The 16,926-nt window shown below is 53.4% G+C and overlaps 7 protein-coding genes across 7 annotated transcripts; 3 read left to right on the top strand and 4 right to left on the bottom strand.

Moving 5' to 3' along the window:
* Positions 1 to 623: 623 nt before the first annotated feature.
* A1O1_04464 (uncharacterized protein) lies at positions 624 to 2,681 on the bottom strand (the record flags this gene model as incomplete). Its single annotated transcript, XM_007725356.1, has 1 exon — positions 624 to 2,681. One exon carries the CDS (start codon positions 2,679 to 2,681, stop codon positions 624 to 626), a length of 2,058 nt encoding a protein of 685 aa, XP_007723546.1.
* Positions 2,682 to 3,406: 725 nt separating this feature from the next.
* Positions 3,407 to 5,777, bottom strand: A1O1_04463 (uncharacterized protein; the record flags this gene model as incomplete). The annotated part of the gene is made up of 2 exons (XM_007725355.1): positions 3,407 to 5,623; positions 5,673 to 5,777. The coding sequence occupies 2 exons, from the start codon at positions 5,775 to 5,777 to the stop codon at positions 3,407 to 3,409; spliced, it is 2,322 nt and encodes a 773-aa protein (XP_007723545.1).
* A 1,950-nt stretch (positions 5,778 to 7,727) lies between these two features.
* On the top strand, positions 7,728 to 8,024 carry A1O1_04462 (conidiation-specific protein 10; the record flags this gene model as incomplete). The annotated part of the gene is made up of 2 exons (XM_007725354.1): positions 7,728 to 7,850; positions 7,908 to 8,024. The coding sequence occupies 2 exons, from the start codon at positions 7,728 to 7,730 to the stop codon at positions 8,022 to 8,024; spliced, it is 240 nt and encodes a 79-aa protein (XP_007723544.1).
* A 792-nt stretch (positions 8,025 to 8,816) lies between these two features.
* Positions 8,817 to 10,166, top strand: A1O1_04461 (uncharacterized protein; the record flags this gene model as incomplete). The annotated part of the gene is made up of 4 exons (XM_007725353.1): positions 8,817 to 8,894; positions 8,947 to 9,189; positions 9,241 to 9,883; positions 9,931 to 10,166. 4 exons carry the CDS (start codon positions 8,817 to 8,819, stop codon positions 10,164 to 10,166), a joined length of 1,200 nt encoding a protein of 399 aa, XP_007723543.1.
* A 102-nt stretch (positions 10,167 to 10,268) lies between these two features.
* Positions 10,269 to 11,709, bottom strand: A1O1_04460 (uncharacterized protein; the record flags this gene model as incomplete). The annotated part of the gene is made up of 2 exons (XM_007725352.1): positions 10,269 to 11,582; positions 11,641 to 11,709. The coding sequence occupies 2 exons, from the start codon at positions 11,707 to 11,709 to the stop codon at positions 10,269 to 10,271; spliced, it is 1,383 nt and encodes a 460-aa protein (XP_007723542.1).
* Positions 11,710 to 12,231: 522 nt separating this feature from the next.
* Positions 12,232 to 13,569, top strand: A1O1_04459 (uncharacterized protein; the record flags this gene model as incomplete). The annotated part of the gene is made up of 1 exon (XM_007725351.1): positions 12,232 to 13,569. One exon carries the CDS (start codon positions 12,232 to 12,234, stop codon positions 13,567 to 13,569), a length of 1,338 nt encoding a protein of 445 aa, XP_007723541.1.
* Positions 13,570 to 13,890: 321 nt separating this feature from the next.
* On the bottom strand, positions 13,891 to 16,287 carry A1O1_04458 (mannosyl-oligosaccharide glucosidase; the record flags this gene model as incomplete). Its single annotated transcript, XM_007725350.1, has 1 exon — positions 13,891 to 16,287. One exon carries the CDS (start codon positions 16,285 to 16,287, stop codon positions 13,891 to 13,893), a length of 2,397 nt encoding a protein of 798 aa, XP_007723540.1.
* Between the last annotated feature and the right edge of the window lie 639 nt (positions 16,288 to 16,926).

The following is a 16,926-nucleotide window of genomic DNA, read 5'->3' as shown; positions in this document are numbered from 1 at the left end:
GCCTTTAGGGTTCCCTGCCCTCCAACCGCGCGGTCCAGATTTCAGGGATCAAGGGACTTCTGGACTGGGATTGAGATGGCTTGGTTGGCTGGGGGGATTGCTGGACACCACAGTATGACGTCGATGTTGGAGAGTTCTGTCGAGAAAGATGAGCAGGGATCTTGCCAACCTTGCCCGGAACTTGGTTGGAGATCCAACCCTCTTTTTACTCTGTAAACAAATATACTCGGTATACTGGTGCGACGGCCTCACACACCCGCGCGGCAAGCTTAGACGGTTCTCGACAACCATTGACCTTAACCGGGGCTATTCGATATGCCTGGTCAAACTCGTATTCCGGCATGCTAGAATGTCTGGTTGTTACAGAACCGCAAATCTTTTGAAGCGGTCTCGAGACGGACAACACTATGCATCCTCCTCGTGCCCTTGGAGAATATGTTGGTGGCTTTGCAGACGGGTAGCCGCGTGCAAGGTCGAGAATGCAGTCGATCCGGTTTGTATATATAACTTACACATATATAACGATGTTGATACAGGCGTTACCACGCCCTTGAAGCTTATTTTGACATCCGGTAGCGATGCCAACAAACATGCAGTTGTCACGGCGCTTGCTCTCCCAGAATTTAGCGAATTTCAATGTCCTCCTCCTTCCAGAAATCAGAAACCAAGGCCTGGCCATCCATGAGATTATAGACATAACAAGGACCGACCAGACGATAATGGTCTTCGGCACGTCGAAGAACAAACGGCGTGGGACAGCCTAGGATGATGCAGATATAGTCTCCGTCGTCACCATCTCTCGTCTCCCGCGGCACGCAGCAAGTCAAGTGGCGGTCTTGTGTCAACGCCAGTTTCCGACCGAAGCTGTATCTGAAACTCTCCGACAACATGTTGATGTATGCTGCAAAGTCCTCGTTGAGAGGCATGGTGGGTACGAATTCGTGTTCGACGTTTCGGGCTTTCGTAGACGCGTGCCGGGCTGTATTGTCCACGGCTTCCAGACACAGCGGAGTGATCGCTATGTTGCTCGCTCGGACATAGCCCTCTCCTTCGCGCTCAGGAGGGATGATCAGGTCCGCAGTTGCCGTTTGCCAGCCCTGCAGAGTGAATTGGTGGGGCGGCACTTTTGGTATCTCTTCCTGCACAGCCGTCATCCAATCCCAAGTCTGTGCAAGCCAGGCAGATTGGCCAGCAACTTGCTGGTGCGTGATCGTGTTCGGATATGGAAGATCCGGACCAGTCGAATAGATCTTATCGACGATACAGCCTCGAACAATGAGTAGCCTATCGTTTGGTATATCGGACTGGCTGACTGGACCCCATCTGAAAGAAAACTGAGTGTTGCCACAGGCATTGTAGACCGAGTTCTGAAATTGTCCGGATGGCCTATAGAGCTCAGAAAACGCATCGAGATTGGGTTCGGTAAGCACAAGAGCCCAGGAGTGAACGGGACTGCTTGTTGCTAGGCAGTTGTAGAGGACATACGGCCCAAAACCAGTTTGGATCAGGTGTCGTGCCACACGCATGCCGAGCTGCTCAACGCTCTCGTCTGTGTAGTTCACTGGTATCCGATCCTTACTCTTGCCGCCCTCCAAGAGGCCGAGGATGGCATATACTTTGTCCCTCTCGTCCTTGGCGAGGAATCTCTTTGTTCGCCACAGGAGACTGTGTAGAGGGAGCCCCTTTGGCAGGGCGTCACGAGCATCACGGATGAGGAGAGCCGAAACGTGAGGCTGATCAAAGGCCCAGACGCACTGCGCAAATTCCTCGCTGGGTTGTCCTTGGCCTGGCCCACGACGGCGGTCTGAGTGGTAGAGCCAGACCATATGCTGCAAGGCACGGATCACGCCTTGGGGCAGATATGTCCCAGGACGCTGGTCATCTCCGATCAGAAACGTTGCTCTCTTTGCAAGAGCATATTCTTGGATGATCCACACGCGAGAGAACCACGGCCTCTGCATGAAGCAGACGAGAGCACGCCAGAACGCGTCTCTGACTCCAGGCAGCTGGAACCCTGAAAGAAACTGAAAGCAGTCGTTGAAGCTTTGCGTCTGAACAATCTGGTACGCTTGCTCCCAAGTGTCGAGCGGGATGTTATAGTAACGATCCAATACTGCAAGCACGTCGCTCGAAGATTCACTTCCGAGATCCATCATGACCTGTTCCGCCCGCGAGAAAGTTCTGTCTATGTTTTGGACTTGCTGTGCCTTTTCAGCGAGACCTTGTGGACTGCGACCCTGGTCAATGCAAAGAGCGTCCGTCCACACGAACAGGCTCTTGTCCATTTTGCGGACCCTGACCAAAGCAGCATGGAGGTTTGGCGTTACCCGGGCAAGTCGCCCATCACAATTAATAGCTATTTTGAGGGCATCATTGTCGTCACCCCATGCATAGGAAATGGCCGTGTAGGAATGGCTGGGCCGGAGATGGCTCATGTGAAGGATCCGACAGCAGATTTGGTCCCCACGATGCTGCGCCGGGAGAAGTTCCACGACGCGAATATGGTCATCTGATTCGAGAGGCCTGTATAGATATTCTCCCTCGTCCTGCGGAGAGAAAGGAGCCTGGGATATGCTCGGTCCACTGAGCAACAAACCCAGGGACCGGGGAAAGGCTGAACATAGCAATTTTGAAAGATAGCCGTAGCCTCGTAAGAGGCAATCCCATCTGAACAGGGACATGCCGGTTTGACTTACATCTGCAGTGAAAAGGGTAGGAGACAATCCGCCATTGCCCTCGTCTTATCTGGTCACCTTTCTTCATCTCATGGAGGCTGTGCTGCTGCTCATGGCGGTAAGGACGAAACATAGCCACCTACCGATCAGGGGGGTCTGACACAGATCCATGCTGGCGCCTCCCAAGCGCGACAGCCTTGTTGTCCTCCCAAGCTTGCAGTAACGCTAATGAGCTGAGGGCCACCGGGAGGGTCGCAACTGGCAAGCGGACGGCGCGTAAGCAACATGTTGAAGCGCTTCTTGAAGCATGAAATGAGACAATGTATCAATAAAGCCAGCGAAGAATTGAGATATAGGAGGAACCGCGGCGTGCTTTCCATTCGCAAGCAGATGTCAACATACCTGCTCTAGTTCACCTTGTTTCGACGTACCAAACGCAATGTGCATGGCCTGAATACTGGGCTCCTTAGGCCTCTCCTCTACCATTTACTGCTTTTTCCGCACGAACAACACACGAAAAGCCACCCCATAGTAGCCATATTTCGTAATTTGGCTGAATAGCGGGAGGCTTCTGCATCGGGCCACCAACTAGCATCTAGTGGTCTTGGGGAGTAGACCTGTTCTGCCTGATTCTATCAGATCACGTCGACAATCCCAGCTGACCCCCATTCGTGTGGTTCACATTCCTACAGGGCTGATGTTGCATGTGGCAGAATGCACACCATAGTCATCTAGTATTTGTCCGTGTAGACGCCCACGGGCCTCGTGACAAAGCGATTGCTCCTCCTTCGCGCCTCGTCAGGAGTGGCAGACCCAGTTCCGCTCTCACTTCCGTCTCGGGCTGCACTCTCCGTGCCGAGTCCCCTCGATCCGGCGCGCATTTTGGCCTCGAGCAGAGCCAGCGCATGATCCCCCGCTGCTCTGGCCACCTCGGCTTCTCTCAGAAGTCCCTTCCTCGTCAATTCACGCTCCTCTTCAGGGAGGACAAATCGATGAATGGTGCGGTGATCCACGACTCTTTCCTCTGGGTCGCCTGCTCCCTCCACCCATGTTCCCTTCCCACATCTTCCTTTCCGGCGATACGCGCTGTATTCGGTGGCCGCGGCCGCTTTCTTTCCCCTGCCAGAACGTTCATGGAGTTTGCGCGGATCAGGGTCGGTCTTGGGCCAGGGGAAGCCGTAGAGCATGCTGTGTCGCTCACATCGAGGACACTCGCGTCGAGTCTGATATCCGTTGGGTTGGACAAAGAACCCATAACACTTCTCGTTGTGGCATTGCACCCAGCGATCATGGGGTTGTGCCAGCAGCTTTCGCGTCAAGATGTAATCTCCTGCAATTCGGATTGTACCGGTGACCGGGTGGACGGTTAGCTTGGTGACTGTGGTTGAGGTCGTGGTTGGTTCGATGGACGGCAGCACGTTGGCTTCCCCTGTGGCGGTGTTGGATGCTTCGGATTCGTGGACTTCTCTAGTGACCGTCGTTGTTGAAAGCGTCGACACTGTATGTGGGGTCACGGTATGGGCGGATTCGAGAAGAGTCTCTGTATTTCCAACCTCACCGTTCGCATAGGGGGGATACTCTGTGTTCATCGCGGAATCCTGGCTGGACGATGCCACGACGATGGTATCTTCATCTGCTTCCAGCTTCGTCATCTCCATAGACTCCACCTTGATGGTGATAGCACTGTCACTGATGGTTTGGGCAGGAACTGGTTGGCCAGAAGGCCCGGCCTCATTTGCTGAACCATAACTAGACGGAGAAGTAGGGGCGGGAGAGAGAGGTGCCCGTGAAGAGATCTTGCCGAATAATCTAGCAGTCATCTTGCTTTCACGCAGACTCTTTCCAGACTGATTACTGCCGGGAGACTTCTCCTTCTCGCTCCTTGACTCACCGGGCTCTCCGCCTGAAGGCGTCAAGACCGCAGCCGCATCCGTATCCTCAGCAATGTCTCGCTCTGTCAATCGCAATGGGCTTTGAGGCGGGGACAGCGTTGTCTCCTCCCTGGATATTAAGCTTGGGATGGGTTCGACAACTCCTGACAATCCCAGAGCGGTGGCCTCCCCACCATTGTCGAATGCGGCACTGCCCGGCGGAGTCCACGAATGTTGAAGTTTGGAAGGCGACTGAGTAGTCTTCAAATGTTTGGACGGAAGGGCAGCAGAAGACTGCGAAAGTGATTCCCGCTCGCGTTTGCGTTTCAAGCTGCGTGGCTTCATATTGGCAAGGAGATCTCGCGACGGAGTTGAGGCGTTGCTACCAGGCTCAAGGACAGCGGCTTTCGAGGTCCAACCGTTGCGTTCAAGCACCTCACAGGTGTGGCAGAGACAATCGATATTGCCAGGACCAAAGTAGTCGTCACCGTACGAAACCGTGATTTCATCTCCGACCTCGATGTTCTTCATGGCAACCACTTCCATGCCGTCAGGTCCTCTTGTCACAAGCCGACCGTTGGCATCGCAGTCATGATTGGCAAACCGGGCAGGACCCAGGAATATGGACGAGTTCTTCTTGCGACTGGACACGACAATGCTGAAATTGCGATTCGTCAGGTCCAGATCCGCCGACTCTTCTGTGGTCAGGGGGACGAGGGTGCCGGTAAGGTATTTGACGGTGTCACCTTGTTTGATCCTTCGACGCGCCATCACGGCCGCTTCATAGGTGGTGATGGTATACCGGTTGGTGGTTGACACCTCCCAGGGGCAGTCGGTCTGGTACATGGCGATGTACTTTCGCAGGTGATTGAGGAAATGCTCGTTTTCGGCCTTGGAGCGTAGACTCTTCTTGTATCTTTTCAACCCTGGGAGTGCCAGCAGGGCCTTTTCGGCAGCGGCAAGATCTTTCTCCACAATGACCTTGTGCAGCAGGATGCTAGGGACTTCATCCTCCTTGATGCCTCGAATTGGAATATGCTTGGTGCGATTCTTCCGGATGCGCGACTTGTAGTAGGCCTGTAAAGCGTCAGCACGACCGACGCCCCATGATCATGATTGTTCCGACATTATCTATGAGTGCGTCGGAACACACGTCGTCGTGGGCAGCCAGTTCGGCGAGGGAGAGCCGGTGCGCCTTGTCAGGCTCATTGGCCGACTGTTTTCGAGTCATGGTCGCGTTGTTCACCCGAGTCGAGAGCGACTGGGACGATTAGACAACAGTTTCGTACTTGGCAGAGTTGTCTGAGGAGGTTGCAAACAAGGAAAAGGAAACCGTGGACGCCGCTGATTGCGGGCTGAGAGGATCCAACGAGCGGAAGGGGTCGACGGGTCGAGAATTGCAAGGGACGGATGGTCCACGCGCGGCTAGGGTTCAGTTCAAGCCAACCCGAAAGAGACGGCAGTAAATAGAGAGAGAATGTAGTGCGACATGACGGTCGCGTGGATGAGGCGCGCCAGCTGAAGGAAGACTGAAAGGAGAGCTGCTCAGCTGTGCCTCACTTTTGACCTTAAGGGGAAGGGATAGTCGAGCATTGAGCATCGAGGGAGCAAGAAACAAGAAGGGAGGAGAGGAGAGGAGAGGAGGGGGCTTTTGCTCTGTGAGGCCAACGGACGCAGCGCAGCGCAGACAAAGTCAACACTAACAGACACAATCTGAGCGGAACGACGGGATGGAATCTGGCATTAGTGAGTTTGTTAGTTTGTTAGTTGGTTAGTTTCTCAGCGAGACTCCCGTGCTAGTAGTAGCAATCGCCCTCCTCACCCTTTTGTCGCGTCTCCCTTGAAAGTGCGTGTCGGGGGTCTGGCTGCCTGTCAAATAAAGTGGCCAGCCAGTGGAGATCTCATTCTTCGGCCACAATGCAAACCGCTGTCACTTACTGTCACTACTCTGTGTCCAGCGCTGCAGGCCCACGAATCGGGGACACACCTAAGAAAAGGACGAATTACTTCAAGTTGTGTCCTGTCACGGCAGGGGATGAAGGTACTCTGTGCAGTAAAGATTCACCGTATCGTGATGCGGGCAAGCATAGACTGATGAAGTGTAGCTTTCTTTGGCTGACAGTGTCGCCGCTTTATGGTACCCAAATATCAAAATACTAACAACCCCCTGAAATATCCTCAACCAGCGACACTCCTTCAACGTGCAGCATCACAACAAAACAGTGCAACAGAGAATCTGTTCTGTGTTTCTGATACTGATGGTCAGTCCGCACCTGTTATGTCCTATTTACCAGGCAGCATAAACAGCATCGACATACCAGGGTTACATGGTCGATATGACAAGCGATGCTCTGAGCCTGGCCCCAGTAGTCTTCCTCATACCGGTAACGATGAATGCCATACTAGGAAGACCATATTGGATGCCATAACGGTATGGTCGCTGAAAGCACTGACTATCTTGACGCAACTCTTACCCTATGGTATGTTGAGCAGAAACGTCAAGGAACTCGAGAAGAAAGATGAACCGCACCTTGAAATCGTTGAGACCTCGCCATGAAAGGATCATCAGGTCTTAGAAGATTCCTCCCTGTCGTGAGACAAAGTGTGATTCCCCCCTCCCCTGTGACATATCACGATCATCAACTGGCTAGACTTCGGAAGAAGCCATATTACCGCTTGATTGGACGGGCAGAAGGAGAATTGCTCAAGGGTTGCTCCACCTTCTCCGCAGTCCGAAATGATATTCGACACGACATTTCTGTATAGAGTCCGAGGTGACGACTTGTATCTTCAGCTATGCCCAATATCATCATCATGAGCAGTTACAGCTCACCCACTGCACCTGGTGGGAAGTTCCATCACTCCAACATTCCATCATCGTCATCATCGGCCTCCACTGAACTGAAGCTGGCTCGGCAGGACTATTCAACCACGATTGCGTGCCTGATCAATGGACCCCTTTGTGAGCTCATCACGTTTCATGCCAAGGTGAAGTCATGATGATGAAATGCCTGGCCTCAAAGCAGTTTACCCACAGGTAAGGTATATAGAGGTGAGGTATTCGACTCGCTGTCCTTTCTGGCCTTCAGCATACCGAGACAACCGATTAAAGTCTTCCCACATACCAGCTGCAAAAGTCCAAACCAGACCAAATATTCCAGTCAACAAGACCTAATCCAATATGTCTGGCAATACCAACCCCGGCAACTTCGCCAACCGTCCCAAGGAGGAGGTCCAGGAGATCGCAAGCAAAGGTGGTCAATCCAGCGCCGGCGGCTTTGCCTCGATGGACCCTGACAAGCAGGTATGTTTCTTTTGGCAACCCAATCATCAAGTGAATGAATATTGACGGTGCATGCAGCGTGACATTGCTTCCAAAGGAGGCCAAGCATCCAGCGGCTCCTTCGAACCGGGCAGTGAAAAGGCCAAAGAAGCTGGAAGAAAAGGCGGCTCTGCTACCGGAGGATCGAGCTCTTGAGAAAGTAATGCTTTGGTGCAGTGGTGGCTAGACTGCAAGTCAGATGGTGAATGTGCAGCCGCATGAGAGCAACCCCTGACGTGCTGGGGCAGGATAGCAGTCAAATGTACAACAGAATTTGGTGTTTCGACAGACTTCGGCTGAAGCAATGTGACAATTTATACCACCAGTTTCCTGCTCTGTATACTATTCAGCCGATGGCCGCCAACACCTTTGATCCTCCATATATTGCAGTATATTACAATAAGTGTGGCATGGTCTGCCTGCAGCTGTCTGCCATCCTACCAGGATGTAAAGTCGACAATGGCTCTTGCGCGGTCTCTTGCGGTCTTCAGAACATAATTCCGGCCACCTATTCCCTTTGCGAAGTATCTGCAATTCTTCGAGAAAAAAGTAAACTGTTGGCAGTTAGTGGTATCACACGACGTACCTCTCGCTTCAATTGAATGCCCTCCACTCATAGTCGGCTGCTGATGACGGCGATCTAGGTGCCGACCCTTTCGCCAGTGATGATTCCCCAGTTGCTCAATCTAATCGGCTCAAGGAACACCTAGCAGTCCCTTGTACCTTGCACCTGAGAGAAGATTGATGACCCGCGTCACGCGTCGCCCCCAAGACGCGTCTCCACGTGATGGTCATTTTCTCCAACAAAGTGTCGTTTCTCGCATGGAGAATACTTGTTACTACTACTGGCATTCAGTTGAACTCCATTGCGCCAACATGGGGTACGATTGGAAACCTGAAGGTTCAACTTTTGGTCCAGTCCATGATACACAATGATGCTTAGCCAGCATGGCCCAGACCTACTCCTTCGACGTCGAACCTGTCGCCCGCTTTGCAGGTCAAAACGCCGCAATCCGAAGGCCCAGAGTACTATGCTGCCCGGAATTGTTCATTGACAGAGTAAACTGACCTTGACCAGGAACTCACATTCTTTTCCTACGATGAGGACCACCAACTCCGCCACGATGCTTCAAGTCTGCGCTACTACTATCCTCCTGCCCTACCCTGCGACCTCAACAGAGGGTTCGAGACTTTTCGGCAGCTAGACGACTCGGCCGACGACCATCTGGATGGCTTATTGGACGCGCTGATGCTGTATGAGAAGGAAAAGGGGCAGAAACTCGAGACGGACGTGATAACATGGCGTGGAATGATGACAAAGGTGTGAAGATTTACTCAGCATTGAGTCTCTCTTGCTCATAGGATATGACAGATCATGGTCGCGCCGTACTCCTCGTTCGACGACTGGGAGATGAATGCGACCTGTTTCCAGGGTACCATCTTTATCGAGGAGAACCATAATAAAAAGATTGCTTCTCGTCAAGAACAATTCTCTACACCCGCCCGACCTGGCGCCATGTCCCAAGACATTATGAGTTTCTGGGGATATAAATTCGAAACAGTGTCGCTTCTGCCAGAACCCTGGTCTGAAACGCCAAGGGAGTACATCGACTCTCGCGAAGATGAGATTGTGAGCAACTATGCACAGTATTGTTCCATTGTCCGCACAGGATTTGGAAAGGTGAAAATGATCATAGGTGGTGAGGTCGATGCTGTCATGGACTTCAAGCCCGAAGACAAATCCCAACCGATCAACTGGGTCGAGCTCAAGACCACTGCTGCTGTGACGAACGAGCGGGCACAAGTCAAGTTCGAGAGAAAGCTGCTGAAGTTTTGGGCCCAGTCATTTCTGCTTGGAGTGCCAAAGATCGTGGTTGGATATCGAACAAGCCAGGGGATCCTCGAGCGTCTGGAAGAGCTGGACACCCAAGCCATCCCGGAGACGGTGCGACTGCGGGGCAAGAATCTGTGGGATGGACAGACTTGCATCAACTTTGCTTCAAGTTTTCTTGAATGTAAGTCAGAAGGTTCGTTATTGTCTTCACCCGACTGACAGCGGTAGGGCTGAAAGGTGTCATCACCGAAGGTGGCGTCTGGAGGATCCGAAAGCGAGAGAAGTCTCCCAGACTTGAGATCTTCAAGATCGAAGAGACAGGCCACGGAGACATTTTGTCCCGGGCGTTCGTTGAATGGCGAACACAAGGTCTGTCCGGTCAACAACAGGAACCCGCGACTGCCCTGAATAATGCGAATGGCAATGGCACATGCCGAAACCTCCTTGAGCCACCATGCTTGTAGTCCGAATCATCACAAGGATGCGGTGCTTTCGACAAATATGTCGTTCCTGGTCACCGCACGACCTGGCACATTCACACTTGAGCGCTCCCTGCAGAGGTCACGTCATTCTGGTCGACTTCGTTGGCTTTCAACTTCTTGCCTGCGGCGTGCTGCGGCAGTCTTCTTGTGCCCTCGACTCGCGAGATGGCCGGCCCATTCAGCCTCTGTCATGAGTATCTTATCACAGATCTCGCACCTCCTGGCAACGCGGTCGGGCCTGCCATCAGGGTCATCGGGCGCGGGGAGCATCCGAGTTGCCAAATCAGATAGACTCCGAGGATCGGGAAGCATGTCACCTTTTAAAAAGCTGCCCACAATTCTGGTAGCCGGTTCTTGCACAGCAGACTTCCACTGTTCAAGAGCAGAACAATCAAGGAGGAAGAGCTTGTCCAACACTCCAGCCTTGACCAAAGCGTTTGCCAATCGGATACGAATGTAACGGTTCTGGCGCTTTGCATAACGTCTTGTGCCAGCCTTGACAGGCTCCACCGCTTCTTGCAGCATGCGCGAGCTTCTGGCGGCGTCGAGCTCCTGACGTTGTCGACTCTCCAGCCAAGGTTCCATCTCTTTGTAACCGATCGAAACCCAAATACCCTTGCTCTTGTCAACGGGTGTCCCCTTCCTTTTCAGATCTGCCTCCAGATCCGCCATTGAAGCAGCTTCATCCACAAGTCCGTCTGCGACCATCGAGTCTACCCGCGCATTTAGGCGTTCTTTCAGGGCCTTATCTTCAGCCTCTAACCACAACAGGACCGTTGGATAGCGGAACCCATTTTCGTCGGCCCCAGGTCCGTCTTGACCAACGTTGTCCGGGCCGTCGCAAGTGGCTTCGTTGTGATGGTCTGCTTTGCGTGCCTTCTGTTCAGCATATACTTCGGATGCTTTTCTCCCTGTCTTGAGCCAGATCTCGAGAGACCGCTGGATCTTCCGTCTGTCCCTTGGATGCCATCTTCTCGCCATGTCGGGATCGACCTCTTGTAGCTTCGCAAGAATTTCCTCCGTGGATTTCGACAGAATAGGATATTCCTGGAACGGCTCTGGACCTTCAACTTCTTGTGATTCGCTTTCGGTAGCGTCTTCAGCAAGGGTGGCATCCTTGAACAATAGAGCGTGGGTGTAATAGTGCGTCCCACCGACCACGATAGGCAACTTCCCCCTTGACCGGATCTCGTCGATGATGCGAGAGCTCTCCTTGACGAACTGGTTGACCGTCCAAGGTGTCTCTTCTAGAGCGATGAAATCGAGCAGGTGATGTAGGATGCCGTTGCGTTCATGGTCAGGCATTTTGTTTGTAATGATGGGCAATCCCTTGTACATTTGCATGGCATCCCCGTTGATGATCTCTCCATTGAATCGTGTTGCAAGTTGAACGGCCAGCTACGTTCGGCTATTAGTTTCTCCTGTCTCAGTACTTCTCTCACCTGGAAAATCCTACCTTTGACTTGCCTGTGCCCGTCGCACCGATGATCACGACGATGGGATCTTTGGGCGCATGCGACGCCATGGTGATACCTCGTCTGAAGACCAGAGACATTAACATATATCCTTAGTCGATGTATCCCTACTATAACGCCGTTACGAGCGCTAAGAACAGCATGGCTCTTCAGAATGGATCGAGCATGCCTGCAAGGGTCGTTGCATGATGGCCGTTTTTTCACTGCATGTTGCCCCCAAAGCACGAAATAAGATACTTTCGGCAAGGTGGAATCCAAGGAAGCCGTCTCCGGTGACCAGATCTCTGCGATTGATCATTCATTCGTTGATCCGAAGCAGAAAAATAAGACTCTTTAGCAGTCGGGACTGTTGTGCATTGTCAAAATAAAACTGCGTATCAAGTAGTAATGTTGCACCGTAGTTCAAGCGGCGAAAGTTTTTTGTTCGAGCGCAACTTGAAGTTGAAGTTGAACTTCACGACAGTCAATTCCTGCATTTCAAACAATCCTCTGCCGACGACGACAAGAACACCAGCGCCTTGACTCGCACTCTTCTCACATTCCGGTCGATTGAGCACTCACTCCCCTCCATCATGGCGGAAGTTGTCCAAGCGCGAACAAGCTTCGCACCCTCCGCATCTCCTCCGACGACGACATCTCGCAAACGATCAGCCTCGCCCGACGGCGAACCGTCGACGCCTACAACCCCAACGACTACAAGCAACGCACTCACAACAAGCAACAACGAAACCTCAATCTCGCAGTCCGAACCACCAGCCAAGAAAACGAAACTGATCCGCCGCAAGCGGCGCCCGGCGCGGCCACAAGTCGACCCGTCGACGATCAAATCCGAGCCGCCGCCACAGACCGGCACGATCTTCAACATCTGGTACAACAAATGGTCGGGCGGCGACCGGGAGGACGCATACCTGTCGAAAACGGCAGCGCCGTCACGATGCAACATCCGCAACGACTCGGGCTGGACGCAGGCGGACAAGACGAGCGGGAGTTATTTCTGCCTGTTCTTCGCGCGCGGGCTATGTCCCAAGGGTCACGAGTGCCAGTACCTGCACCGGCTGCCGACGATCTACGACATGTTCAATCCGAACGTGGACTGTTTCGGGCGCGACAAGTTCAGCGACTACCGCGACGACATGGGCGGGGTGGGCAGTTTCACGCGCCAGAACCGCACGCTGTACGTCGGCCGCATCCACGTCACGGACGACATTGAGGAGATTGTGGCGCGCCATTTCCAGGAATGGGGCGAGATCGAACGCATTAGGGTCTTGACGGGGCGAGGGGTCGCGTTCGTCACCTATGTCAATGAGGCGAATGCCCAGTTCGCCAAGGAGGCCATGGCGCATCAGGCGCTGGATAATAGTGAGGTTCTGAACGTCAGGTGGGCCACGGTCGATCCGAATCCCCTCAGTGCGAAGCGGGAAGCTGCCCGGTTGGAGGAACAGGCTGCCGAGGCTGTGAGACGCGCCTTGGGCGAGAGTGCGGTGCGCCAGATCGAGGGTCGGGAGACCCAGGAGGAGCGCGAACAGCGGAGGAATGCGTCGAAATATGGACTGGAAGGGTATGAGGTGCCGGAGGAGATTTGGTTTAATCAGCAGAAACAACAGCAGCAGCAGCTGGATGGCCAACAGCAGGGCGAGAGAGGGTTACTGAAAGCGCCGCCTCAGGGCTTTTCGGGTCCTGCAGAGACTGTCGCTTCATCCTCGAATGATCTGACAGCTGCCGCGACGCAGGATTACAGTGCTAATGGAAATGGCAATGGCAATGGCAACGAGGACAACAGTATCATAGGCAGTTCTGTGCTTGCGAAGCTGAAGGGCTATGCGTCGAGTACGAGGCCGTCAGATACATCGAATCCTGCGCCGGCGGCTGGTCCGTTGGTTGCGTACGGGAGTGATGATGAGAGCGACTGATGACCCGAAATGCTACAATCCCTCAAGTATCTGGAGCAAACCAGCATGGTACAATCAATACATTGCACATGAGGAAGAATCCTTACACCACGAGGTCCCAAAGCAGATGGACTCCAGCTTCTTTACCAAGTCAGATCATCGAGTTCCGTGCATTTTTGTACCCGATGAAACCATTCAATTCCTTGCTTTTGATCTAGCTTTTCAATTGTCCTACACCCTTTTTACTTGTACACTCGATATAAACCACAAGTGTAACTAGGAATGAAGCAAATCACAGCTCGCCATGCTTGAGACCAGCCTCGCCACTGAGATCGAAGCAAATCACAGCTCGCCATGCTTGAGACCAGCCTCGCCACTGAGATCCGGCATGCGCATCATGACAACGACCAGACTCGTCCAGCCCGTGAAATGCTGGGTGCGCTGGCCCTCCCCGGTTTCGGGATTATACTGTTCCCAAGCGAAGCCCGTGCGCTCCCACTCGTTGAAGACGTTCTGGACCAGATTGCGCCTGAGCTCGGAGTAGATTTTCGTGGCTTGAGTCTTGACTTTGGCCGGTGCGGCCGGCGACTGCGCTACAGCCAACAGGTTCTTGAGGATCAGGTAGTTGATGTTGACCCAGATGGGCGAGCGCCAGTAGTTCTCGTCGGTGCCGTAGAACTCGTCGGTCTTGGACAGGGACCGGATCCCGTATGGTGACCACAGTTCGGACTCCGAGGAGATCAGGGCCAAAATGTGAGGCAGGTTCGGGTGCGTCGGGGGTAATAGTCCCGTTAGGAAGGGGAATAAACTGATATACCCTTTGTGGCAGACGTGGATCGAGTCTTCGTAGTCGTCGATCGACACGTCACAATATATTTTGGCCTCGTCGGACCAGTGCAGGTCGTCGATGTTGCGGACGATAGCGTTGCTTTGCGTCTTGAAGTCGGACGCGTCGTCGGGCTCGGACAGAAGTGTCGACAGTCTCAATAGGGTCTTGGACATCATGCCGACCCAGGAGATCAAGTCGGTGTGCAGTTCGCCGGGATGCGGCGGCTGAGGCCGCGGATAGTCGTCAAGACCTGATGGAAGGATGTGGCGAGGGGTGCGGCCTCGCCAGCGGTACGCTTCTTTCGTGGAGAAGGCTTTTCGGTCGTACGACTTGATGTCGCCGAATTGCGTCCGACGGAACCAGTAGTATTGTCGTTTGAGCAGCGGGTAGAGAGACCGGAGTTCGGACTCGATCCGCTCCTTGTCAGCCCCGGACGTGGTGGCGGACAGTTTGTCCATCAGGATGTCGATGATTAGGAACAGGGTCGGCGGGTTGGCGTAGTGGGGATACTGGACTTGGAATTCTTGCGGGACTTTGCTGCGTGCTTCAGGGCCGAGGATCTGCTCTCGGGCAATCCAGCCATCCTCGTCCATGAGATTGAACCACGACTTCACGATATCGATCGTGACATCGAGATCCCACTCCGCAATGGGGACCAGATGGAAGCCCTCGTCCCACAAAAAGCCACGCGGGAAGAAAGGCCTAGACGGGACGCAGCTGAAGAGTTCTGCTGGACCATCTTTCTCGACCTGTGCCCGAGCTCTCGCTTCTGCCGTTTCTTCCCAGAAGCCTTCGTTTTCCTCGTCATATTCCGGAGCATAAGAACGATCCACAAGTGAATCACCATAGAAATACCCAATACCGCCGAAGAGATTCGAAAACATCGACTCGGCAAAGGCCGTGTAGGCAGGCTTGGTGAATGGCGCGAGAGGAGCGAACACTTCCTTGAATTTGGACTTGAATTTGTCAGAAGTGGTTGCAATGGTCTTATCCAAGGTCTCTGTAGACACGGAAGGTCCTGAAGCCGAGTTGAACAGAATATCAAACTCAAAGTCGCCCACAAACACCTTCTGAACCATGTGGAAGTTCCCAGGTCCAGGATTCTGGGGAATAGTGAAGGCAGCCCAGGGCGGTGGCATGTTCTCCTGGCCATATTCTTGCACGTAGGCATCAATCTGCTGCTTCATACTGGCAAAGACAATGTTCTTCGCCTGCCAGATCGACTCCGGCGACATTGGCAGGCTACTCATCAAGGTCCGATCAAGTGGTTTGGCGTCCCAAGATCCATGCGTCCGGTACGGCAGTCGATTCTCCGAGGGCTCCTTGAACGAGATATCAAACTCTCCCAGGTCCAGGGTTTGGCCGTGCAAAGTAACCACCCCTTCGACGTCTGGTTCCTCGCTCGTGAACCCGAGCTCGCCCAACCCTTCCATGCCAGCATAGAATATCAGGGTTGTGACCAAATTAGGCGGTGCATCCTCTCGCAGGGTTCCCTTGACCCTCGTGGCCCAGCTGCCGCCATGTTGTCCTCCAGGCACCTTTACAAAATCAATTGTAAGGTCAATCTTGTTTCCAGTGTCGTGTATGACTTCGCGACCACCATTCCGGGCGTCATATTCTTCCCAGCCGTAGCCTGCCATCCCCTCGTGCTGTTCGCAGGTGTGACGGAAGTTGAGTTGAGCTGTGCCATAGTTGTCGGTATTCGCCCACAGCAACCCCGTCAGGAGACTGTTCGGTAGACGTGGTCGCACGCCGAAGTAGAGATTCGGTCGGTAGGGACCCCATAGGAGGGTGTCGGTGTCGTTCGAAGTTGCGACAGATGCATGCGCCGAATTGCTGTACAACGAGAAAAGAGCGACGATGCATATAAAAAACGAGAGCGGCCGTGCGGCACTCCTGCCACGACTCATCATGATGCCAGATGGCCGACTCCCAGAGCCTTCGAGTCAGTTGACTTTGGCTGCAATAGACATGGTACCCTCGTCTTGAGGACTTGAGTAGGACCTGAAGGGACTCCCTAGACTACGACTACGGAGATACTGATACACTGCCATCTGGCCTGGCGAGTGGGACGACGCCGGTAGGGGTCAAATTACGGTGGCGCATTGAATCAGTGCGTAGTAATAGTTCTGGTAGCGCGGAGCATTTCTCGTCTCAAGCGCAACCTCAGCCTTGCGGCAAACGTGCATCGCCATCTGCAAAGTAAATGGTGGGTTTTAGGCATTTTCACATGTGGTTGTTACTGAACAATGGAGCGAGCTTCTGAAACGATAGGTGGCATACACGCTTGTGCTGATGGTGGCCAGTTGTCCCATATTCAAGCTGGACAGCATACATGACAACGGCGACCTTGTTGAAGGTGGGAGTTTGTCGACCGCCACAGTATTTCTAGTGAAAACAAACAATGTAGTCACGGCGATCGCTGCCACTCAGAGAGGAGTACTGTGGCTACTAACAAGTCGCAATTCTGATATATCATAAGCAGTCGTTACCTTGTTGACGTGTGCTGCATATAACGGTGAGGCGAGCACGATACAGGCGGAGCGTGC

The sequence above is a fragment of the Capronia coronata genome (genome assembly GCF_000585585.1).
Source record: "Capronia coronata CBS 617.96 chromosome Unknown acBCG-supercont1.3, whole genome shotgun sequence".
NCBI classification, from domain to species: domain Eukaryota; kingdom Fungi; phylum Ascomycota; class Eurotiomycetes; order Chaetothyriales; family Herpotrichiellaceae; genus Capronia; species Capronia coronata.
The sequence above is the reverse complement of the archived record's forward strand: the minus strand, read 5'-3'. Positions and strand labels throughout refer to the sequence as shown.